Below are 26473 nucleotides of genomic sequence, written 5' to 3' on the forward strand. Positions count from 1 at the left end.
TACAATGCAAAATTTGGTGTTTTCAGATCACATCCAAATGCACCTTGGTGGGCAGGTAAGTAGAAACAAGAAGCCAAAAGTCAACCCAACTTTCATTCTAGACCCTTGCTTACTCTTTATGGAGGGTTGATTTCCGAAATCTCATAAAATGCATCCTTTTAGTTCATTTTGACATCTCTATTAGGATGGTGTTGGTGTTTTTTTGTTTTTTCCGAAACTCCATGGACGTGGCCATATGGGATTGGGCCAGTGGTCCATCAGTTCCAGTACCCTGTCTGTGGCAGTGACCAGTACCAGCTGCATCAGTAGAAGGTACAAGAAACCACATAATGAGCAATTATGGTACTCGGAGGACGTCTCCTACCATTAGAGGTTGACTTACGATTGAAGCATGAGTGTTTATATCCTTTCTAAAACCAGGGAGTAACCAGAGATCAGAGCTTCTTTATTGCAATGGAAACAATGTCATGGATAGACAAAAAACCTGCTATCTTCAAGACAGTTCACATAAAGGATAGAGAAAAAGGAGAGTTGAAGTCCTTTTCATAGTCCTCCACTGGACCTGAAGGCACTTTGGACTTGCTAGATAGCTAGTGACCCCACACTTTATCTGCACAAAACACCAGACCTCTAGAAGCAGGGACCTCTTCATTCAGATCGGGAACACATACAGTTAAAAGCTTCGGCACTGGAAGAAAAGTGTAATTGAGCATGGATTCTAGATTAATGTCCAGTAAAGTGTGGTATCCAGATGTAACTCGGATATTTCATTCATTGATCTGGTCAAATTTACATTACAGTTCAAGAGGAGACACAAAGCTCTTTGGGGCCGGGACTACTTCTGTGTTTGTGCAGAGCTCATCACAATGGGGCTGTAACCTCTAAATGCAATTGCAATGCAAATTTAATAATCCCAAAGTTCTCCTTCAGGTGATTGTGCACATATACATTCTACTGTAGGTGTGTGCGCTCAATGCCCTCGTGTTGAAGACTTGCCAGTACTACCACTAGGCAGTGCATGTGTCTATGCTCTCCTCCTGCACAGAGCAAACAGCATAAAACAGGCGTGGCCACCTGCTCCATCTCAGTTCCTTCTTACTGCCCATGGCAGGAATTGGAGCTCCCTGTTGCTCTTGAACTTCAGTTAGCTTAGAAACTGGTTTCTGCTTTGTATATAGTTATAGGTCACTTTAGTACAGTTATAGTTTAGTTAGTTGTTCAAGGTTTTTTGCTTATAGAAATCCCCTTGATGTAAGCAGTGTGTCACATGCAGGGCTCCTTTTCCTGTCACCGATAGGTACAAAAGTTACCTAATTTGTTTAGGCAAGGGACCTGTAAGAAACAAATGTCCTATTTATACCTCATTCCCCATGAGGACAAAGAAATGGTGATTTGTCTTAAAGTTTTTCTTTGAGTGCTTGCACATGCCTACTCTTCTGTAGGTGCATGGGCGCCCTGAAAACAGTTGCCGGAAATTTCCCCCCCTCAGCGGAACCCATCGGAGCAACTCAGGCACCCTCTGGTGCCACATGCTTATAGCACTGATAAAAAAGGTCCAGCCCACCCCATGCCCCCTCAGTTCCTTTTTACTGACCATGATGGTCTCTGAAACGGTTCTTTTTGCTATGGTAAGCTTTCTCTGTGGTCTATTTTTCTGATAGTTGTATATAGTTAGTAGTTGTCAGTAGTTAGTCTTCATTAGTATAGTTTGTTTTTCTACATTCGTTAGTGGAGTTTTGTCCATACCCAGTACTGAGGCATGCCTCAGTTACTGGGCTTCAGGCCCTGTGTCTCCTGCCCCTGAGTGACCTGCACTCTAGTTGCCTGAAGTGCTTGGATGAGCCTCCCATCGGGATCACTGTCATATTTGCAGAGACTTTAAACCCTGTACAAAGGAGGACTGGGAAGCCAGGTTGAAGTTTCTGCTTATGGAAGCAGCACTGAGAACTTCCTCTGAGCTGAGCTGGTTGGACTTGGCACCAAGCACCTCGGCGTTTGTGAGGAGCACTCCTGCCACTGGGCGAGAGTCATGGCACCATTCACCATCCCCAGTGCCGAGGAAGAGGCATAAGAAGCAGCCAGCCAAGAAGGGTTGTGCCCTGACATCAAAGAAGGCCTGGTATGGGGAGCAGAGAGGAGTGCAACCTAAGTCACGCCGCCACTCAGCCTCAGCATTTCAGCAGTTGGTGTCATTGAGTCTGGTACCGGCTGACCCTTTGGCACTGGAGGGCAGTGTTCCCTCTAATTTTTCCCACGCATGTGTGGAATGAATTTTATTGTGTGCACCAGTATGGAGGTGATGTGTGACACATCACCTCCATGTTGGTGCACATAACAAAATTAATGTGGCGGGGGTGGGGCTGAGGATTTTGGAGTGTGGAGGGGGCTCAGGGCTGGGGCAGAGGGTTGGAGTGTGTGTGTGTGTGGGTGGTGAGGACTCCAGGCTGAGGATGAGGGGCTCAGGGTTGGAGCAGAGGGTTGGGGTGTGGGTTCTGGGGTGGGGCTGGGGATGAGGGGTTTGGGGTGCAGGCTACTCTGGGGCTACAGCAGGGAGAGAGAACTCCTCCCAGCTCTCTCTCCCAGCAGCAGCACCTGGGCTGTGGAGGAGAGATGCTTCTCCCTTCCGTGGCAGCTCCTGGGCTGGGTTGGAGCCACTAGATAAGCGCCTCTCCCCTGGCCAGGAGGCTGGGGCTGGGGCCTGGGCGCCTTTCCCCGCTGCGGCAGGTCCCGGGCTGGGGGAGAGGCGCCTCTCCCTGCTGCAGCCCTGAGTGTCTGCATGGCGCTTAATAGGCTGCTGTGCAACTTTGTGGCCGCGCAGCTTACAGGGAACTTAGCCTGAGGGACAGTGTGGTACCAGCGCTATTGCAGTGCTGTCTGCACCAGAGGCGGTGCTGCTGCCACGGACCTGCCATCACTGTCAGTACTGGTGTCACATGCAGTACAGGAGTTGGTGGTATCGGTGCCAGCAGACATGAGAGTGTGTGTGGCCACCAATTATTGTCTTGTACTGGGTCCTGTGGTACTGTCTAAGGGGAAACCAAACATGTTGGCCCCGACGCAGGCTTCCACGCCTTGGCACCGATATATGGCACTGGTGGGAATTACTTTTTCGTGGTCACCAGACTGACACCTCATCCGAGGAATCGGTGCTACCGCTCTTCCAGTCATCCCTACCTTGCCATTGATCCAGGCACTTGAGTGCCTTTGAGTGCTTGGCTTAGTGGTCCCAGGGGGCCTATGCTAATGCAGCAGCCCTTTTGGAACCCCTGGGGGTTTCCTACAATCCTGGGACCCCACTCAAGGTGCTCCTATTCTGTGACCTCTGATAGAAGGGATTGGCTACCTCATCGGACAGCTGGACTCCGGGAGTACCGAGCCCAGGGCTGAGTTCTAGGAACATTTATCTTGGAGTTGGAAGCTACATCTACCATAGATGAGTTTTCAGTTTTTCAACTAACTTGGATATAGATTTTTAAATGGTCTCTTTCACACATCCCTCAAGGGACCTGAAGTATTGTCTGGTTTAATTGATTCTGCCTTCGAGCCTTTAGCATTAATTTCCCCATCATTGCTGTAAATAAAAACTGCAGCGAGAAGGGTGTTGGAGCTGCAGGCACCACAAGCTTGACCCCCTTTTACGACATTTAACACAGACATGGTTTCTCATAGTGTATGCTGAAGGTTATATCTGCATTCTACCTCAGTCATGCCTCTGAATATTATTTCTGAAACCTCATTCTAGCAAAGATGAAGAGAGGCGTCAAACTTTGGACATTCAGAAGGCTCTCTCCTTTTACCTGGACCACATGAAGTTTTTCAGATTGTGTCCTAGACTTTTGTCCTTTTTGCTGAAAGGATTAAAGGGTAGTCAGCATATATTTCACTGGATTTCTGACTGTATCAAGATCTTCTATAATATAGAAGAGGTTTCCCTTCTGAAAATAATGGCCCATTCTACTATGGCTCATACCACTTCATGAGCTTGCTTGAGTAATATACTTAGAGTGGATGTTTGCAAGCCAGCAAAATGGCTGTCAGATGCTGTGCTATCACTCAGGCTTCCTGGGATGATGCCAATTTTGGCAAGTCAGTGCTGCAGTCTCTTTTCAAGTAATCAGAAGTCACTGCTGGGGAGTCACCTACAGTGAAATGTATATGTGCACAATAACTCAATGGGGAAAAATCGTTATTTACCTAAGTAACTGTGTTTTAGATGTATTGTGCACATGTACATTCCACAATCCTCCCACCTTTCCTGCTACTTTGTGTATTAGATTTCGGTGTGAAGCAACAGAGAGGGAAGTAGCCATGCCCCTTTTCACAAAGAGGGCAGAGTTGCATGTGCCACCTAGTGGTACTGCTGGCAAAAGTCTCTGATTTGAATGAATTGGACACTTAGAGTGGAATGTATATGTGGAGAAAACATCTCTAAGAACAGCAGTGACTATACAGTTTAGTAGCTATTTTTTCTGGTGATTTCACGTATGCTAGAGTTTCTCCAGAAGGTTTGGTTGGAGTCTGGCAAACAAGCATCTTAGAAAAGTGGTTACCAAACATGCCGGTATTTTGTAGATAGGCACATTATATTCTTCAAGTGTGAAGTGTAATCAGAATAACTGATTACGTGACCCTGTGGCTGGCCTTTCTATTTGCCATGACCTCTGAAAGGCAAGTTTTGGAGTTGGTTCATACAAGAACTAAACTGCTTTTATCATGAGGAAGAGGTTATTCTTGTGGCTCCAGAAACCTTTCTGTTCAAGGAAAGTTTCTTTTTTCACTGTTCTTGGGAAATAATTCTCCCATCAGTTTGTTCTAACCCTTGGAAGGTTGTGGCATAAATTAGCATTCCTAGAGCTCTGAAGATACATCTCGAGCTTATTGATTACATATGCCAGTTGTACTCCGTTCATCTTATTATATCCAACCTGCCAAAGCCTCAGGGCCTCAAAGTTGCTGAAGGCAAGATGTAAAAATCTGGCACGAGCTGGCATGCTAGGCATCTGGGGAAAATATTTGCAGGAGGCACTCGGTCGGGGGGGGGGGGGGGTGTATGAGCCTCATTAGAGGAAGATTTGCAAAGTAAGTTGCCATCTCTCTGCAATTTAAACTTCTAAGTTTAAAAAGTTCTTGCTTTATGTCGGGGGAATTTCTGTTCCTGTCCATTATTCTACTATAATAATTAAACTAAACTTATTTAAAAATTAAATAATTAAATTAAAGCTTATCCTTTCCACCCCGACTTCTGGGATTCTCTTCTAGCTACTTCCCATGAGTAATGAATGAGTATAGAAACTGTGCAACAGAATCAGAAATTTCTTACCTGATAACTTTCGGTCAGTAGAATCATAGAATATCAGGGTTGGAAGGGACCTCAGGAGGTCATCTAGTCCAACCCCCTGCTCAAAGCAGGACCAATCCCCCTATTTTTGCCCCAGATCCCTAAATGGCCCCCTCAAGGATTGAACTCACAACCCTGGGTTTAGCAGGCCAATGCTCAAACCACTGAGCTGTCCCTTCCCCCAAGTAGCTTCTCTCCAAATTCAGCCTACGCTGATAGTCTGGTAAATGATGAGAATATAAATTTGAAACTTTTCTCTAGAGTGAGATTTAAACATATATTGCCTTTAAGGTTAATTTAATAAATTATTTCAGGTTGTCTTAATAAGTTGGAGTATTTCTACAGCTATGGAAAACTCTTCTGGTGGCCTGAGCTGAAGGGTGGCGCTTAGTCTTAGATTCTGCAGCAACAACACTGTGCCACAGGGTGGGGGGCTTTGACTTAGTAGTAGTGAATTTGGAGAGAAGCTGCATAAAAGAGAGAATTCTCAGATAAGCCATTTCTCATTTTTGTTCTTCTGCAGAATGAATTTTTTTCCAAAATTTAGGATTTTCTGTTTTGCAAAAAAAAATTATTACTGCTCATGTCTACTAATAACCATTAGCAGTATGTTTGAAAAACTAAAATTTAAACCTGAAAGCAACACGAGGTCTGGAAGGTTCACAAACCACCATATTAGGGCTGTTGGCCTCTGAGAAACCGACCCTGTAAAATGGCACAGCGGAGTTTGTCTCAAGCTTCAGTGTCTATGATATCCAGAATTTACTTGCTTAGCTCATCTTAAAAGCAGGCACAGCAGCTGCAAACAATGGTGCCAACAGGTTCTGCTGCACTAGGGGGAAATCGGGCCTAGCTGGGGGTAACCCTCTCCAGTACCCCCAGAACTGTGTAATGGAAACACCCCTCTGTGGGCACTATGACCTATGTGGCACGCCCCTTCCCCCCCACCTGGCCCCCTAGCCATGTGGATTTTGGCAAAGAAACTATAAGGTCCTCAGCCAGAGACTGACAGGATTAAAAACTGATTAATTTATGTGTGTCAAAATATAACTAAGTAAGGGCTCATGGAGCGGGCATTTTTTGTGGGGTTCTGCAGGGATTGGCTCTTGGCCCAATAAAATTCAATACGTCAGTAACCTGGAAGAAAATATAAAATAACTACTGATAAAGTTTGCAGATGAGCCAAAGGTTGGGGATATGGTAAATAATGAAGAGGATAGTTGACTTGTACAGGTGATTCTGATTGTTCTGTAAGCTGGGTGCAAGCAAACAATTTGTTTTAATATGGCCAAATATAAACTCTCATATCTAGGAGCAAAGAATGTCGGCCTTACTTACGGAACGGAGGAAAACAGTGACTCTGAAAACGATTTGGACATCCTGGTGGATAATCAGCTGAACTTGAGCTTCCAGTGCAATGCTCTGGCCAGAAGTGCTAATGGGATCCTTAGATGTATAAACAGCGGACTCTCGAGTAGGCATAGAAAGTTTATATTACCTTTGTGTTTGGCACTTGTGCGACCAGTGTTAGAATACTTTGTCCGGGTCTGATGTCCACAGTTCAAGAAGGATGTTGCTAAATTGGAAAGGGTTCAGACAAGAAGCAAGAGAATGATTAAAGGATTGGAAAACATGCCTCATAGTGAAAGACAAGCTCTAACTATTTAGATTAACAAAGAAAAAGTTAAGGAGTGACTTGATCAGTCTAGAAATACCCACACAGGGAATTATATTTTGATAGAAGATTCTTCAGTGTAGCAGAGGAAGGTATAACACGATCCAGCGGCTGGAAGTTGAAGCTAGACAATTTCAGACTGGAAATAAGTAGGGCTGTGAAGCGAGTAAAAAATGCATCTCCATCGCGTGATTAATTGCACTGTTAAACAATAACAGAATACAGTTTATTTAAATATTTTGGATGTTGTCTACATTTTCAAATTGATTTCAGTTATAACAGAATACAAAGTGTATGGTGCTCACTTTATATTTTTTATTACAAACATTTGCACTGTAAAAAACAAACAGTTTTTTTCAATTCGCCCAAGGCAAGTAGTGTAGTGCAATTTCTTTATTATGAAAGTTGAACTTAAAAATGTAGAATTAGGTACAAAATAAGTGCATTCAAAAATAAAACAATGTAAAACTTTAGAGCCTACAAGTCCACTCAGTCCTACTTCTTGTTCAGCCAATCGCTCAGACAAACAAGTTTGTTTACATTTGCAGGAGGTAACGCTGGCCTCTTCTTGTTCACAGTGTCACCTGAAAGTGAGAACAGGTGTTTGCATGGGCACTGTTGTAGGGGGCATTATAAGGTATTTACATGCCAGATGCGCTAAACATTTGTATGCCCCTTCATGCTTTGGCTACCATTCCAGAGGACATGCTTCCATGCTAATGATGCTTGTTTAAAAAAAAATGCATTAATCGTGTGAGTTAGCTGCAATTAACAACCCTAGAAATAAGGCATACATTTTTAACAGTGAGATTAACCATTGGGACAACTTATGAAGGGTGGTGGTGGATTCTCGATTACTGGCAAATTTAAAATTGAGACTAGTTGTCTTTCTAAAAGATACACTCTAGTTCAAACAGGAATTAATTCAGAGAAAGTCTGTGGCCTGTGTAATGCAGGCCAGACTAGATGATCACAGTGGTCCCTTCTGGCCTTATAAAATAGGAATGTTTGATGCCAGTAGAGCAGCTGCCCGCATGCAGTCCAGGCATTGGGATGGAAACTGATAATATTGTCCAAGTCCTTTTGCAGTTTTCACACTGAATGTTTTCCTCACTGTGCAGGTTAGCTGTGTGCTCCATCCCCTTGCACTCCCTTCCTTTCCATGATCTAGCTAATCTCCTCCTAACATCCCATTGAAAGGATTTAAATAAATAAATACATAAGAGATAACATGACATTTGACCCATCATGCTGGTTCACTCTGCTTGTATGTTATACATTCCCCACCCCTTTGTCTTGTCTGTTTGGATTGTGAACTCATCTGGACAGGGGTTATGACTTATTCCATGTTTGTATAGTACCTAGCACAATGTGTCCCTGTTGCCCGGTTCTTGGTTGACCCATAGGCACTGTAGATGACTGGGCCACCCCATGTGGCTAGGTGTGGCACTGGGGTTATGCCTTGTTTTTCCCAACTGGTTGCCAACAAATGTGCTTGAAGATGCATAAAAGAAAAAAAAGAAAAAGAAAAAAGAGAAATTGAAGTAAGTATTAAATAAGGCTTTCATTTTAACAACATCCTTGGTTCCCTTTCCCTTTATCAGGAAAAAGCTTTTAGAAGGGAAAAAACACCTCTTTTGACAACACCCCCTTTTTGACAGTTGTATCACTTTGGGGGAAAAGAGAAGTTAATTGAGGTGGGCTGGAGCTGTTTCTGTTTAAGTCTGATTCCGTTTTTTCAGAAGACAAAACAAGACAAACACAGGCAAAAGGGGGGAGAAAAGAAGACCAAAGTTAGAAAATTCAGCTTCTATCTTTGTTGTGGACTTTGACTTGCAGCCTCACTGCTGGGAAAAACCCAGGCTTAGCACATGGTCTTATCACTCTGAGACCTGGCAAACTTGTACCAGCACTGGGCTGTTTAGGACATTGCTTTTGGTTGACACCCTAGTCGCTGATTAATAGCACTGTTTCAAAATAGGCAGTTATGGCTAGTTAAGCCAGACTCTTGTTAAACAGAAGGCCAAAGGGGGCTGGGGGGGGGGGGGGGGGAAGAAATAAGTTGAAGGAAAAGGACACTGAGCAGGTGAGGGAACTGAAATCTCACGTACCAAGTGGTGGTCAGGATGTAGCTCATGGAGGGATTCCTCTCTCTGGCCCACTCTGGTGAGGACGTCTCTTGGGTTTAGGACTAGAGAGTCCCTTCCATGCAACAGTGTGCATCTCATCTCGTTGCACATAGCAGTGTGACCATGGACCGCTGCTGGTGAGCCTGGTGCCTTCCCCAGTGGGCGGGCCTGGGCATGGTACAGACACGCTGGAGGAGCTGCCAGCATGGGGCTCTGGCTCCCGCGAGCGGTGGCCCAATATGCTGCTGCTTTCTCCACTGTGGTTCCCTGCAGCTGTACGGATATCCACATCCACAGATATAAATTTTGTATCCACTCAGGCCTCTAACCATGATGCTAAAGCTTGTTGCAAAAGTTGTTGGCAGACAGTTGCTTTTTCTGTTAAGAACCCCAAAAGGGAATGTTGAGTGAAATAGTCAGTCCTCTGATTGTTCACTGAGGGTATGTCTGCACTTCAGTTAAACACCCGTGACTGACCCATATCAACTGACTTGGGCTCACGGAGCTCGGGCTATGGGGGAGGAAGAAAGACAAGGTCAGAGCCTCCTATAAATATTTTGTTGCCTTCTCCTGATGGAGTAACAACAACTTCTTCCTTACCTCCAGATGATTATAGATCTTTTCTAGACCTTTTAAAGAGGATTGCAGCAGCTCTGGAAATAACAGTTGAGATTTCTTCTAATTAAATTTCATAAGCTTTTAGATATTTTACATTCTTTGGCTTCTGACAGAATAGCCGTGCCCATAAACGATGGATTACTGGAACCAGCTCAAACTTTATGGCTAACTCCAGTTATAATTGCAGCTACATCAAAGGAAGCTGATAGTAAATTTCAGGTTCCTGCTAAGGACTTGGAGATGTTTTATACCTATCTATCACCCAATTGTTTGGTCACTGCTGCTCAAGAGCACGTAAAGCAGCAACCTTTCAAAATGACTCATAAGGACCAGGAGCCTAAATGGCTTGATTTTCTGGATAGAAATAATTATTCTTTAGATACACTCCAGATGAGGATTTGTAACTATCAAGCTCTTCTATATAGATATGTCAGGTCTGTTGGTGAAAAAGTTGGCATTTTTGCATCAATTGCCTCAGGAATCTCAACAAGAAAGGCAGAATATTGTTAATGAAGGACTTTGGTTTCCAGAACAGCTTTACAAGCTGCTACAGATGCAGTTGACACAGCTGCTGCCCGTTCAGCTGCAGTGGCAATAGTCATGAGAAGAGCTTCATGGCTTCAGTCTTCCAGCTTCCCATGTCAAATTCAGCATACAATTGAAGACTTTCCTTTTAAAGTAACAAATTTATTCAGTTCCAAGACTGATGGCTCATTACACACTTCGAAGGATTCAAGAGTTATCTTCAAGACATGGGGAATTTATACTCCACAAACCAGAAAGAGACATTGCAGAGTCTCATTACAAGCAACTTTTTCGACCACTGCAGTCTTCTAACCTTTTATCAGAAACAACCTGATCCATCCAGAAAGAAACAGTTACAGAAACCTCATTCTTCTGCTTCCATGAAATTTCCTTCTATTTCATCTTGTCAGCAGCCTTCCACCAAACAACAAATCTGATGATTTGACCTACCTCCTTTTGGCCAGCATTTGGATTTTTTTCCAGCTGGCCTGGGAAAACATCTCTGTGGCCAGACAGGTTTTAGAAATAATTTGTTTGTAATATGTCATACAGTTTCAGGATGTCCCCTGTGTCCCTTCCCTCTAGCGTCTCAGGACCTATCTCACAAACTGCTTCTATGAGGAAAAGTTCAGTCCCTGTTAGATCTATAGAAGAAGCTTCCATTTAATTGCAAGGAAAAGGTTTCTATTCCTGTTTTTTCCTTGTATCAAATAAAGAAGGGGGAAGGAAGGCCATTCTAGACAACTCAACACTTTTTTCTAGAAATAGACATTCAGAATGGTGACTGTTGGGGCTATACTTTCCTCACTGAATCTGCTGGATTGGTTTACTGCTCTGGATGTGCAGGATACTTATTTTCACATCATCCATCCATCCTGCTCACAGAAAATTTAGTACATTTGTGATAGAAATAACCTGTGTTCTCTCTAAGGTTTGTGCCTGCGCAGCCGCATAAGAAGCCATCAAGGACTGCGCACCTGATTAGTGCAGGCGCGCACACAAGGGCGTAGCCACATGTGGGCCTAGAGGATGTGTAGGGTGAGGTGGGGAATAGGGGATTGGTGGAGGCGGGGGGCAGTGATGGAGCTTGGAGTGTGCAGTGCTATGGCAAACATAACCTCACTCCACTTCACAGCTTGGATGCTGCGTGGCTGAATCCAGAGGAACAAGCCTGCTCTAGTCGGGTACAGCAGGTTCTCTTGGAGAGCAGGAAGCCCTCCCCCAGAGCAGTGTAACTGGCAAAGTGGAAGTGTTTCTCATGCTGGGCAGTGGAGTGGAGTATCTCCCTGACAGTTGTCTCTGCAGTCTATTCTGGATTACCTGCTTCACTTAAAGCACCAGGGCTTCGCCTTCTTTTCAATTAATATATATATCAGCCTTCCACCCTCATGTCCAGGATAGATTGGTATTCTCACATGACATAACGATTAGGTTCCTGAAAGGCCTTGGAAGACTCTTTCCCCACTGGTCTGGGACCCAGTCCCCCAATTGGACCTCAACCTGGTCCTTTCCAGGCTCACAAGCCCGCCCTTTGAGTCTATAGCTTCTTGTTCCCTTTCCCACTTGTCGTGGAAGGTTGTGTTCCTTGTAGCTATTACCTCGGTAAGACGTGTCTCTGAAATTAAAGCCCTCACTTTGGAGACCCAGTACATGGTATTCTACAAGGACACGGTCCAACTGTGGCTCCATGTGGCCTTCCTGTCAAAGGTGGTGTCACACTCCCATGTCAACCAGGATATCTTCCTCCTGGCGTTCTATCCAAAACCTCACACGACCAATGAGGAGAGGCAGCTGCACAATCTAAATGTCAGGCATGCCAAGCCCTTCTGCAGATCGACCCAGCTCTTTATCGCAATAGCTGACAGGATGAGGTGCCTTCCGGTGTCCTCTCAGAGGATTTCAAATTGGATCACCACCTGGATCCGTACTTGTTACGAGTTGGCACAGGCTGTGGCTCCACCGATAGTGAAGGCTCATTCTACAAAGGCTCAGGCGTCTGGCTGCCTTTCTGGTGCATGTCCCTATCCAGGACATCCTCAGGCTGGGACGTGGTCTTTGGTACACTCGTTCATGACGCATTATGTCATCACCTAGCAAGCCAGAGATGACTCTGGATTTGGAAGAGCTGTGTTGCAATTGGCATGTTCATGAACTCCTACCCACCTGCGATTGTACTGCTTGAGAGTCACCTACAATGGAATGGACGTGAGCAAGCACCTGAAGAAGAAAAGATGGTTACCTTTCGTAACTGTTGTTCTTCGAGATGTTGCTTTATGTCCATTCCATGGCCCGCCCTCCTTCGCCACTGTTGGAGTTCCAGCAAGAAGGAACTGGTGGAGGGGGGAGGGGGAAGAAAGCTGCCAGCAGCCCTTATACTGGCGCATATGCATGCCACTCCGGAGGGTGCCTGAGCTGGTCCCCTACGGATATTGCTGAGGGGAAAACTTCTGGCACCGGTGTATGTAGCGAGCGCACAGAACCTATAGTGGGATGGACGTGAGCAACCTATTTTGAAGAACAACAGTTAGGAATGGTAACAGTCTTTTATGCTGCACTAATGGTATTTTTAAATATAAATCCTAATATAGATAAGATTTTATTCTCTGGGCTCAACAATCTTTTGTCATTTATTTCACTTCGGTATATTCAAAGGCTGCTCTTCAGACCTCTGTATTTGTGCTGTGCAAGGCAGCTTGTGCACGCACAGACTCAAAAGTTAAAAGCTAGCTTTTGGCTGTGTTCTGTAATTTTGTCAGTTGGTACAAACACCCATCCAGGAGGGAAGCTGTTTTTACAGGAAAACACAAACCTCTTAAATGGGGTAGAGCTAATTTCTTTCATCTTGGGAAAAATCAAAGTGGGGAAGCTCGAGGAGAATCATAGGAGGACCCACAAGTGGCACAAAATTCTTAGTGTGTATGATAGAGAGATCATTGAGAGGGGCAACCATATGGTCTTTTCTGACCAAGTAGTGGAGAAGAGGTGAAAACAAATTTATTTATACATAATTATCTTTTAGAACACTCAGCAACGTGCTAGGTGCCTCACAAAATTGTAAACATCTTTCCTGCCCCCCTCCCCCCCAGAGAATACAGTTCATATTAAACATGATATGACAAGTGATGGTCATAAGCTGGCAAATAGCTGCTCAGTAAGATACACATCTTGTTAAAAAAAAAGGTAGAATTTATTTCTAAAGTGCTCACTTTTCAGAAATGTCAGTTCTCAGGATATATTTGTCAGAGATTTTGAAAGTAAGCTGATTCCTGAAAATCTAAAGCTCAGCAATATGTTTAAGAATGCAGATCAGGCAGTGTCAGCAAAGTTCTTGGTATCTAGTGGTTTTCCTGCATTTTTAGTATGCCTCCTAATCTTTGCACGATCTTTTGAATTATGAAATCTCTTGATGGCTTTCGCAACATATCGATTATGAAGAAATTTCTCATGGATAATATTTCACTAAAATTGTAGGTGAAATTGAGAGATGTGACATGAACAGTGCCTTCAGATGTTAGTCCTTAATGTACTATAAGGTATTGGTTCTCTTTAGTGAAATAGTGTGTGAACAAGATTGTGCAATTTTATCTTTTACTAATGTTAAATTATAGAATTGCAGGGACAACTGTCTTAATTCTACAGCATTTCCACTAGTCTTGTATCACTCAATGCAAGAAAAAAGTGCTTTTATGTTGTAAAGACATGCTTCAGTTTTTCTCTTTCAGCACTTGCAGAAAAAGATCATGGCAAGATTTTATGCTCTTTTTGATGGGGACCATGTCTACCTTTCTGCATGGTGTATAGAACAATGGACTTTTTTGTGTCCTCTGGCAGCTACTTAATATTAAGATTAAATAATGTTAAACATCACAGTGTTACAAAAAGTGGAGATAAGTGAGATGATTCTCAGTTAGAAGGAATATGAGATGCCAAAGAATGTTAAGCACTAGCACAATACTCTGTAATATGAAAATGTGTGTCAGGAAAAACAGACTAATGAATAGCAAGGTAAAAAGAGCAAACTCTTAATAGAACAAGTAGTCCCTTGCAATAATGAACAATCTGATAGAGAAGTTTTTTTTTTAACTTGATATGAAGGTATAGCTTTTCTTTTCATGTGGGGAGTTTTGTAGTTTTCTTCTTGCAAGTATTCTGTGGTGGTTGTACCAACTAACACCAAAGGATGAAAGACAGGGGAAAACTTGAAAATTATTCAATAGTTATCCACCGAGTAATATCTTACATTTTGGTTCTATGGATTTGTTAAAAACAAGTGTGTTTTGTTGTAGTATGGGTGTCTCTGCTCCCTTCATCATACTTTCTCCTATTTATATCACCACCTCCCCTGAAGCCACTTAAACTTTTGAATTCATCACATCTTGCTTTTGTCTCACATGTATTAATGGGTCTAAGCTTTTCTTTAGAATGTATCTTTTGTTATTTCTCGTGCTGCATTTATAGTGCTTTTGGTGCACAGTGTGAAATAGTCAAAAATTTACTAGCTAAAGCACAAGGGAACATTTTCCAAAGATATTTAGGTACCTAAAGATGCAGATTTGTACGTACTGGGATTTTTAGAAACTCCTTGGCACCTCATTACCATTGACTGCCTCCCCTTTTTAGGCCAATAAAGGATTTTATTGGATTGACTGTTAGATACCCTTGCCAACAGTTTCAAGCTGTAGTGCATAAAGGATCATAGAATCATAGAATATCAGGGTTGGAAGGGACCTCAGGAAGTCATCTAGCCCAATCCCCTGCTCAAAGCAGGACCATTCCCCAACTAAATCATCCTATAGAGTTCTGTTTCATTTCATTATAGATGGGGAAGAAATTGGTATCATTACTCACTTCAGAGAGTTTGGGTGATTCTGCAAAATAACTTTCATAATATTAGAACCATGCATCAGATCATGGAAATTAAGAACGAAAGGCCTTATTAGTGTTAGTCTGTCCTGTTGCTAGAGCATGGTTGCTCCAAACAGTGCACTTGGGCTACTGCTTTGTGAAAATCTAGTTTTAAATGCTTCAAGTAATAGGGTTTCCATCACCTTTTGGAACATTATTTCCGCAGCCTGATGATCTCACTATCATTTTCCCGTTCTTAACTTCCTTCTGTCACTTACAGCTATTCCTGCCTGTACCACCCTAAATAATGTTGTCTCTTACTTTTGTACCTTTCAAAAGTTCATAGTCAGTTAGCACAGCCATATTAGACAGTTGCTTTGCCAAACTATACATACTTAGCTGTTTTTATTTTATCTCATGAGTCATTCTTTCACATACTCTAATTTTTTGTTGCTTTTTTTCTGAACTCCCTCTAATTTGTGTTGATGGTTTTGGGTAAAGGTGTCCAGAGCTTGAACACAATGTTCCGTGTTTGTTTTCGCTGGACAGAAACTGTAACTTGCTCCATGATGTGAGGTTTCTACACATGCTGCCCGCAGTCTTGTATTACTACTACTACTATTTGTAATTGCTGCCGCATCATGTTGCAAACTATTATGTAATTTGCTGTCCATTATTACTGCTGTGTCTCTTTGGGTGTTAACGGCTTTCCTTATGTCTCACTTCCATTAAATATAAGTTTAAAAAATGTAAGTTACTACATCTTTCAAAAAATACTTGTCAAGTTTTTTAATAAATTTGTTTTGGGAAAGTGGAAAATTATATGATCTGCAATTCTTGAATACAGTTTAAAGTTTCCTCCTTGTTACTGCTTAAATGCACATTTCTAGAGGAGTGACTTGTCTCATCATTGTGACATTGGTGAGATACCCTTTGACAACAGTAGGTGTTTTTTCTAAAAAAAAAAAAAAAAAAAAAAAAAATCAAGATTTTTGTTTTAATTATCCAAGTCCTTTAAAAACAAGAGAATTGTGAGTTACTATGCTCTTTAATTGTTTTAGAATCTTCAGGAGCATATTAAATCATCATATCTTGACTTCATCCGCTCATTCTGGGTTTTGTTTGCTGACTATGACTTTGTGTCTCCAGTGATTGATTTTGTTCATTGTATGTAGCATATTTTCCCTTGCTGTCTGGGTTCAAGTGCTAAACATGGATCAGTTTTATGTCCCTATCTCTCAAGGAAAAAAAGTGAAGATAGTTGTAGATCAGTTATTGTTTCAAGTCTTTTCCATGATCAGGTTCTGTGAAAACACCGAATAGTTGTTCAGGATGAGAATTTTTATTTGCTTTTAGCAGTGACCAGTGTTCCCTCTAATTTTTCCCACGCATGTGTGGAATGAATGTTATGTGAACCAATATGGAGGTGATGTGAGATGCGTCACCTCCATATTGGTGCACATAACAAAATTAACGTGGCGGGGCTAGGACCAGGGGGTTCAGAGTGTAGGAGGGGACTCAAGGCTGGGGCAGAAGTTTGGGGTGCAGGAGGGGGTGAGGGCTCCAGGGTGGGGATGAGGGGCTTGGGGTGCAGGCTGCCCCAGGGCTACAGTGGGGAGAGAGGACTCTCCCCAGCTCTCTCTTCCTGCAGCAACACTGGGCTGGGGGGGGGGTGAGGGGGAGAGGAGGCGCGGCATAGGTGCCTCTCTCCGTCGCAGCAGCTCTGCAGCTGGAGCCACGGGATACGCGCTTCTCCCCTGGCCTGGGCAGGGTTGGGGCCGGGGAAGGGGTGCCTCTCCCCCATCCACAGCAGGTCCATCTGCAGTCTGGCCCGCTGGTGATGGTCCGGGGCTTCGGGCTCCCTGGGGACGGGGGTGTTGGGTGAAGCCCTGGGCCTAGAGGGGCACTGGGGAGGGGCCAGAGAGTAGAGGAGCCAGCACTGCTAGGTTGCAGCGCAAGTGAAGGTGGAACGTCAGGCTGGCGGGGCCCCTGGGGCCTGGCACCAATATAAACCCAGTACTGGTGGGCTGGGTTGGGTTGGGTTGGGGCTGGGGGAGAGGCGCATCTCCCTGCCACAGCCCCAAGCTCCTGCGCAGCACTTAATAGGCTGCTGCACGGCCGCGCATCTTAGAGGGAACTTAGGCAGTGACTCAAATCTTGAGTCAATAAATATTCAAAAAAATAATTTTCATAGTCTTCAGATTTTTCTTTTGTTGACTGATTTTAATATTTTTACTTACCAATGTCTTGTTTTTCTTTGCCATTACAACTAAAAATCTTACTTTGCTCCTGTCCCTCAGATTGGAACCTTCTGGTCAAGTATACTAATGTTTAGGGTTGGAAAGTTTAAGGGTAGAGTGCTGTTACAAATATAAGGATATATTTCTCCCTGTGTGCATTAAAATAGCTACGTAGAAATTAAGCAAACCTCTTTCAGGTAAGTTCCTGTTTCTGATGATGCATGCTGTTTAGGAATAATTTAGAAAACAACATTTAGAGTAAAATGAAGAATATCAGTTCATATGTAGCAATGTTACTATACTACACAAACTGCCTAGGGAAGTCATGGAATCTCCTTCTGTAGACTTTTCAAAAGGAGGCTGGATAGCTATGTCTTGGATGGTTGAGAAACAACAAATCTCGTATCTTGGCAGGGGCTTAGACTAATGACCTTTGCCGACCCTTCTAACCCAGTGGTTCTATGATTTCTAAACAGATCATACTTGAAGACAACTATTTTTTTCTTTTAAATGGAGTACAAAAACAACTGTGTATTATCTTGTATAGGGTTCTTTCAGGTTAAAAATTGTTTTTTTCTTATTACAAATAACACTGTAGATAATGAGAACTGAGCATTTGATTTTTTTACAGTTGAAGGTTTCAGTTTCACATTTGTTTGCTTAACCATAAGGGGTAATTTTAAAAGAAATTTTCATTGCATTAAAATAGTACTGCAATTGTGGTGTTGCAAATACTGCAGGAGAATGTTTTAATTGGTCTGCTGCTCCTGAAATTATTGAAAAATTAGTTTTGCAACAGGGATTGAAAAATTTACATACTAGTCAGAGATTGATAAAAGAAATCAGTGGTGGGAAAGGCAGGGGAAGCCCACCAGTAATGTGTTTTATGGGCAGTATCATGGTGAGAAACATAACCCAACTTTTAGATCATAGAAGAGGAAGGTGTGCCAAAATCCCTACCAAAGTGCTTCTTGGAATGTTTGTATTCACCAACCTCTTCTCGTGGTAGAGGGGAAGAAGGGTTTTGTTTTTTTGTTTTCTCTCCCCAATCATCCAGACTGTGCATCTGTAGGAGAGCAAGGTTGTCATCGCTATGCTGTATACCCCTGTAGGAGAGCAAGGCTGTGATCTCTGTGCTGTATACCCCTCCCACATAGATACCTTCTACCCTTGCAGCCATCAGGCATCTGCTGTTCTGCCTCTCACCAGCTTCCATTTTGGGGTCTCTCTCACATGACTAACTCCAGTGCCAGTATATGTTGTGGCGCACAGCTTTCCCCAAGCAGCAAAAGAGCCATGAGGAACAGCAGCAGATGCAGGCACTTTGGCTGTTGGTTTACAGATCAGGAAGACAGGCAGCACTGATTCCATCTACGTTGGGTCATATTTGGAAGGTTATCTTCACAACCATAATGGTGATTAACTTAATTTGAAAAATATTAAATTTTAGATTCTGTGAGAATTGATTGTTCATGCTCCTGGATTCCTTTGGGAAAATGCCCCATTCACCACTCACTGTCTATTAGGTGAATTAAGTTTCCAAACTCTGTTTTACAAAACCTAAATTTTGGACCAACTTTGATCTGACAGCATCCCTTTAACTACTGAGGGATTCAAGGGGGTTTATTATTTATTGGTATATGTTAATTTCAAGATTCTTAAATTCTATATTTAAGATTAATGTGTGGATCAAAGTTTGCTATTTGTGTTTTTCAGAATTTAAACAAGCAAGCATATGACTTGGCAAAGGCTTTACTAAAGAGGACAGCTCAAGCTATTGAACCGTACATTACTAACGTAAGTCAAGATTTGCAAGTGGTTAAACACATGGGTGAAAATAACTTTAAAAGAGCTGAGTAATTTATTGGTAGTTACTAATTTTGTTGTAGGGTAGGTAGTTTTTAAGATTAATAGTTTGAGACTGTTATCTGGTGGAGAACATCTGCTGTATTAGAAATACCATATCGTATTGCCCTTAAAATCTAATACTCAGTTGTTTAGAAATTACCAAAGTCATTACCAAATTTGAGGTACTCTGTTACAATTTCCTGACAGTTGCAAAACCAAACTGCTTTTATTTTTATCATTTTGTATTAGGATAGCACCTAGAGGTCCCATTCATGTTAGTTGCATTGTTAGGTTCTATACATATATGTAGTGAGAGACAGTCCCTGTCACAAAGAGCTTACGGTCTAAATAGACAAGACAAAGTGTGGGAGGGGAAATAGAGGCTGAGAGAGATGAAGTAACATGCCCAAGGTGGCACAGCAGGTCAGTGGCAGAGCTGGAAATAGAACCGAGGCCTCCAACTTCCAGTCCGGTGTCTTGCCCATTAGCTTATGCTGCATTGTTGGGCAGGTCTTCTATCATACTGTAGAACTTAGTTGCAAGTTGGTGTAGACACGACCTAATACCAGTAAGTAGGGAGTTGATGGTCTATGGCTTCTACGCTTTTTTTTTTTAGGTTCAGTGTTCTAAAATGGAAATCAAAGGAAGTTTTTTTTTTGTTTGTTTTTTTTGGTGTGTGTATGAATGGAATGAAAGTTGTTTTTTACAGTCGTCTGGTGTCAAGGGCTCACCTCTTCAGACAAGGGGGATGGTAATTAACATAAGATAAGGGGGAAATAAAACCTACACAAACTAGCATTAATATGTAGTCAATGTCAGCAAGTATAGAAGCTTCTTGCATAATTTCTTCATTGGTCTGATCTAACCCATGATCATGATTACAATGGAACTGTTCCTTCATCTGTGACAGTCAGATGATAGCTCAGGCTCCTCTTAGAAAACTTCCTGGATCCCTCTTGATTTCAGGAAAGACCGAAGGTTGTGGTACTGCACACTGTTGCTAACAGGACTGAGCATCTCCTTTCTCAGTTGCTCATTTGTGCACCTACAACCACTGGCGTGTAGGTGTATACAAATCACACCTTCAGACCAGTCTCTCTGGTCTTTCAGTGGAATACATTCCAGGAAGCTCCTGCTAGAAGAAAAAATTGGTCCTGGATTAGGGCTGTCTATCAACTGCAGTTAACTCATGCGATTAACTCAAAAAAATTAATCGCAATTAAAAACATTAATCTCAGTTTTAATCGCACTATTAAACAATAGAATAACAATGGAAATTTATTAAATATTTTGATGTTTTTCTACATTTTCATATATTTTGTACTCTGTGTTGTAACTGAAATTGAAATGCATATTATTTTTTATTACAAATATTTGCATTGTAAAAATGATAAACAAAAAAATAGGATTTTTCAGTTCACCTCATACAAGTACCGTAGCGCAATCTTTGTAATGAAAGTTCCAGTTACAAATGTAGATTTTTTTTGTTACGTTACTGCACTCAAAAACAAAGCAATGTAAAACTTCAGAACCTAAAAGTCCACTCAGTCCTACTTCTTGTTCAGCTAATCGCTAAGACGAACAAGTTTGTTTACATTTACAGGAGATAATGCGGCCCTCTTCTTATTTACAGTGTCACCTGAAAGTGAGAACAGTCATATTTGCATGGCACATTTGTATCTGGCATTGCAAGTTATTTACATGCCAGATATGGTAATCATTTGTATGATCCTTCATGCTTTGACCACCATTCTAGAGGACATGCTTCCATGCTGATGACGCTCGTTAAAAAAAAAATGTGTTAATTACATTTGTGACTGAACTCCTTGGGGGAGAATTGTATGTCTCCTGCTCTGTTTTACCTGCATTCTGCCTTATATTTCATGTTATAGCAGTCTTGGATGATGACCCAGCACATGTTCATTTTAAGAAGACTTTCACTGCAGATTTCACAAAATGCGAAGAAGGTACCAATGTGAGATTTCTAAGTTAGCTACAGCACTCGACCCAAGGTTTAAGAATCTGAAGTGCCTTCCAAAATCTGAAACGGACGAGGTGTGGAGCATGCTTTCAGAACTCTTAGAAGAGCAGCAGTTTGATGCGGAAAGTACAGAATGCGACCCACCAAAAAAGAAAATCAGCGTTCTGCTGGTGGCATCTGACTCAGATGATGAAAATGAACATGTCAGCCTGCCTAGTTTTCAGTTGTTTTTGAGCAGAACCCCTCATCAGTATGGACGCATGTCCTCTGGAATGGGGGTTGAAGCATGAAGGGACATGAATCTTTAGCGCATCTGGCATGTTAATATCTTGACATGCCAGCTACAGCAGTGCCATTCGAACACCTGTTCTCACTTTCAGGTGACACTGTAAACTTTGTTTTTCTGAGTGATTGGCTGAACAAGAAGTAGGATTGAGTGGACTTGCAGGCTCTAAAATTTTACATTATTTTGTTTTTGAATGCAGTTTTTTGTACATAATTCTATATTTGTAAGTGCAACTTTCATTATAAAGAGATTGCACTACAGTACTTGTATTAGGTGAATTGAAAAATACTACTTTTATCATTTTTACAGTACAACTATTTGTAATAAAAAATAAAGTGAGCACTGTATGCTTCGTATTCTGTATTGTAACTGAAATCTATATATTTGAAAATGTAGAAAACATCCAAAAATATTTAAATAAATGGTATTCTGTTTAACCATGCGATAGCCCTATTTTGGATAATTATTATTTTTTATCTGTATTAGGCCTACTGCCTATGTTGTTGAAGCTTTTTGGCTTGACAAGGGGTGTTACCTGCATGTTTTTCATTCTCCATTTCTAAGCTGCTGCTTAGATTCCTGGCATGATCCACAGAACTGAGAGCAGAATTCATGCATCTCTTACCATATCTGTTTGATTTTTCCACACCTCTGTTGCTCTGCCTAAAGGACTTAAAGTAGGCAATGTACTACTGTTTGTTACAGGTATGGAGAAAGTGATCTGACCGTGGGAGTAACTGTATGACTAGATTTCTTACACCACTGTCATGGGAAAAAAGGGGGAACAGGGAGTTAGAGGAAGGAATAGACAGGAAGGATGGAGGACAAAGAAAAACTACAGGTGGCGTGGAAGGAATAGTTAAGAGCTGAATAGAGAGGGAAGACCTCAGAGAAGAGATGGATGATGAGGGAGAGAAATAAGAGATGAGAAGGAAGAGGGATCAGGCATAAGAAAAATGAGTGCTTTTTTGTAAGTAACATAAGTAACACAGTCTTTGTTTATTACAGGTAAGGTTGCAGCAGGGCATACCTCAGCCACCCTAAACCTTAAGAGCATGGAAATAAACTTAGGGGAAATATTCACTATTGCTTACCACCTTCATGTAGCCTTAAATGCTCTCAATACCACACTGCATTTACTTCCAACTGTGACAGATAAAAGCAATAGGCACTCCAACTTCATCAAACGTACACTTACAAGATTCTGCAACTCTGACCTCATACTCTTGTAGCAAGAAATCTTTACATCTGATACAATATTAAATATGTTTTACGAACTTAAGATTGGAGAGGTTGCTATTAAGGGTGTGTGTAAAAATTATGCAAAGGACATCTAGTAATTCATATTGATAATCAAAGCAGATAATTTTGAAAGTTTTAACATTCCTGCTTAAGCAAAACTTGGGCTTCAGCTTAACTCAGTTGTTGCTGCTACTCCACCACAATTCATGATTGCACGATTCATGTTAATTAACATGGATAAGAAGATGGGAAGGAAAGACAAGAATGGAGCTTGATTAGATTTTTGTTTTTTGGAAATGTGGCAACCCTGGTCTCCATTCTAGGCAGTTGGTATACTGTGGCTGCTTATACTTAATGTGATTATTTCACTGTTACCATGTCTCACTGATTCTCTCTCCACAACCTTCCAGTTTGCTGTTTGTAGCTACATATCTTGTCTCATGCAAAGATTGTAAGCTGTTTGTGGTAGGTATAGCATCTGGCATAAAGGGTCCATGAATCCAGACTGGGGCCTCAAGGTGCTACTGCAATAAAAATCCTCCCTCGTGGTGAAAAATCTTTGCATTCACAGCTCTGTTGTTCTGAAAATGCACCCCACAAGTGGGAATGATACTTAATACATTCTATAGCATTAAAGAACAATTTTCTTTGGTAGGGTAAATAAAGAAACACAATAGAGGACACACAATTGAACCAGGAATGTACATCTTCCAGTAGAAGCTGCTTGTTTAACCCCCCCCCCCCCCAAAAAAAAAAAAAAAAAAAAAACCACACACATCCCATAAGGCCAGTTCACAGGCTTAGTGTTTCTAGTGTAGCACACAGTTTTTTGATTTGTAAATATCCTTTGTGCATCCTTTCCTGATCAGTTAAGTTTTTCATTTTTCTTTTCTTTTCTCACCTTGTGAAAGAAGCTCCCTTTTTTCCTAATTGGCTTGATTTATGTTACAGTAGCACACTGAACATTTGAACTCCCCCTGCTGGCTTTGTAGTTAATTGTTCAAATGCTTTACCAAGGTCTGTACGTTTCCTTGCAAATTGATCATGCTAATGCACAAAAGAGTTCTATGATTTGTTTTAGAAACACAAGGGTGGAAAAATTAATTTGACACAGGGAAAAGGGCATAATTGGTTAATGTTTTTTTGAGTTCAAAGAAGTCAGGTTCATCTTCACCCATCTAAAAGGTGCACAACTTAAGCTTTGTGTTTTTCCTCTCACCTCAAATCACACCTTTCTCTCAAAGGATCCATAAAAGAATTCCCTATCAGGTTAATACAGCCTTTTGGTTATTGGTAGGATGCTCTTCTTCCTCTTGACTATTGGGAAGGAGAGGGGTCTCCTCTATCCTGGCTTGCCTGTTGCATGGCACAATACCACTTGTTTGATGCAATACCTGTTGTCAAATTTTCAAAGGTAGGCATTGATTTTTGGGTGCCTCAAATTTTTGGTGCCCGTTTCAAAAGAATTGGGCCTGAGTACCTGGAGCTCCTTTTAACTTCAGGTGAGTTGTAGGTGCTTAATACTTAGAAAAATCAGACCCAAGATTTCTCAGGTTGGGTACCTAAAAGTGGATACTTTTGAAAATTTAGATCTAGTGCATGGTACTTGCTCTGATCTGATATATTATCAGGTAGAGTGGGTAGCAAGCTTTGTGGTTGATGCTGTGCCCAAGTCCAGGCAGAGACAGGAGTGAGCACCAATTAAATGTGCTCCACCACTGGACTTGATGGTTTTGGAGTAACATGAACAGTGTTGCACACTTTGGGCATGGGGCTCTTCGGTAGATTAAAAAAAGCAGTTTGAGAAACAGTTCCGTGGTCTAAAATGAGGTAGGAATGATAACTTTCTTTCCTTCCTTCCTACCACACAGTACATATTTCAGTACATAGTAAGTAACAGAGTGATTAAAAAGTAAAGCAATATTTAATTTGTTTTTCCATGTAATTATTTTATAGTTGAAAGTACAGATTTACCCTCATGTCCATATAAGTCGATGAGAAATGTTTGCTTTATAACTGCAGTGTACAAAAATGCTGCTTTGTGGATATAAATTCTTAGCCATACAGTCATTGTGAGTTCATAAATTTCTATTTAACAGCTTTATAAATCAGAGAGACAAGGGTGAGATAGTACCTTTCATTGGACCAACTTCTGTTCATGATGAGAGAGACAGGCTTTTGAGCCACACAGAGCTGTGATATCTGAAGAAGAGCTGTGTGTGGCTCGAAATCTCTCTCTCATCATGAACAGAAGTTGATCCAATGAAAGATATTACCTCACCCACCTTGTCTCTCTAATATCCTGTGACTAACACGGCTACAGCTACGCATACATTATTTTTTTACAGTAGTGTAGTAATTCCCTAGCTATTTCTCTATATTGGACCCATTTAGGCAAAAGGATGGAATGCTTTTGAAATAAATTGGTGTCGCTTGTGGTTAAATAACTCTAAATTTAGTCACTACAAAATATCTGATATAATTGAAACTGGTAGAGGAATTATTTAAGTTGTTTCTAGACTTGCTGTGATAAACTAAACATTGCATGACGCCTTTTTGTATGGTTGCTTTTCATCTCTAGTTTATGAATATAAATTGATAGGAAAAAGTACTATATCTTAAGGGTTATCTTTCCATAAACTCGTTTCCCCCCACTTTTATCATTTTAATAGAAATTTGTATCCTTACCTGAATTAGTGAAGATATTATATTGATTCAGTGGTAGGTGAAGTTAGAATTTTAGAAAAGACACAAGATGTATACTATTTTACTTGTATTCTGTTACTGATGTAATGTTCTTTGTTTTACTTTCCAGTTCTTTAATCAGGTGCTTATGCTTGGGAAAACTTCTATCAGTGATCTGTCAGAGCATGTCTTTGACTTAATTCTGGAGTTATACAATATTGACAGTCATCTCTTGCTTTCTGTTTTACCACAGCTTGAATTCAAACTTAAGGTAAATACCATACTATATTTGTTTTAGACAGTCTTAAAATGGAATTTTTTGCTCTGAATATGTGTTATGTAATATTTGAAAAGTTTGCCATGTCTAATTTGGAATTAAATGTTTTTCTTACTGTCACATCTAAGTAACTCAAAACAACCAGTGCATAAGAGTAATTGTATAAGAGGACTAATCTGAAAGTTGTAGAAAAAACATAATTATAGAAGTTATGTCACAGAGTAATTAGAAAAGACTGCATTTATAAGTGTGATTCACATGTTTCATACAAAAAGATAACTTATTTCCAGTTTTATGTCATTGGCATTGCAAGTTACTATTTATTTAAATGCCTATGCAGTGGTTCACAAATTTTAATAGATTGAAAATCATGTGTCTCTTAATGGCATATGTAGTAATTAAAAAGTTTGAGTGGGGAAGGGTGGAATTCCTGGGCATATGTCTGGTGAACATTAAAATACTGTATAGCTGTCACTAGATTGGGAAACATTTGTTATCCTTTGTAGTGGGAAAACAGCAACTTCTTTCTTGTTACTTTCTGGAAATTTAAGAATTAATATCCATTTTCATTAGTGTGGTCATCCCTGAGCATTATGCTCCCCCTCTCTGGGCTACTTTTTGCCTCACTGTCGGTCTTCTCAAATCTATATTAGAGGGGGATGTGGGTGCTGAGCTGTTTCCCTCCCATCTCGCTTGAGTAAGCAGCACATCTTTTTTTTCAGGTTGTCAAAATGATAGTCTCGTGAATGGGGGAAAAATAGGCCTTATAATTTTAAAAATAAGG

General features: G+C 41.4%; 1 protein-coding gene across 3 annotated transcripts in view; it reads left to right on the forward strand.

The window, feature by feature from the left end:
- The window catches only part of PDS5B (PDS5 cohesin associated factor B), a 265363-nt gene that overhangs the window by 96036 nt on the left and 142854 nt on the right, over positions 1 to 26473 (forward strand). For all 3 annotated transcript variants that reach the window (XM_074959450.1, XM_074959431.1, XM_074959440.1), the window contains exons 7-8: positions 19087 to 19167; positions 25543 to 25683. In XM_074959450.1, coding sequence (XP_074815551.1) covers positions 19087 to 19167; positions 25543 to 25683 — 222 coding nt within the window. The remainder of the gene's footprint in view (positions 1 to 19086; positions 19168 to 25542; positions 25684 to 26473) is intronic.

The sequence above is a fragment of the Natator depressus genome, chromosome 1 (genome assembly GCF_965152275.1).
Source record: "Natator depressus isolate rNatDep1 chromosome 1, rNatDep2.hap1, whole genome shotgun sequence".
Taxonomy (NCBI): domain Eukaryota; kingdom Metazoa; phylum Chordata; order Testudines; family Cheloniidae; genus Natator; species Natator depressus.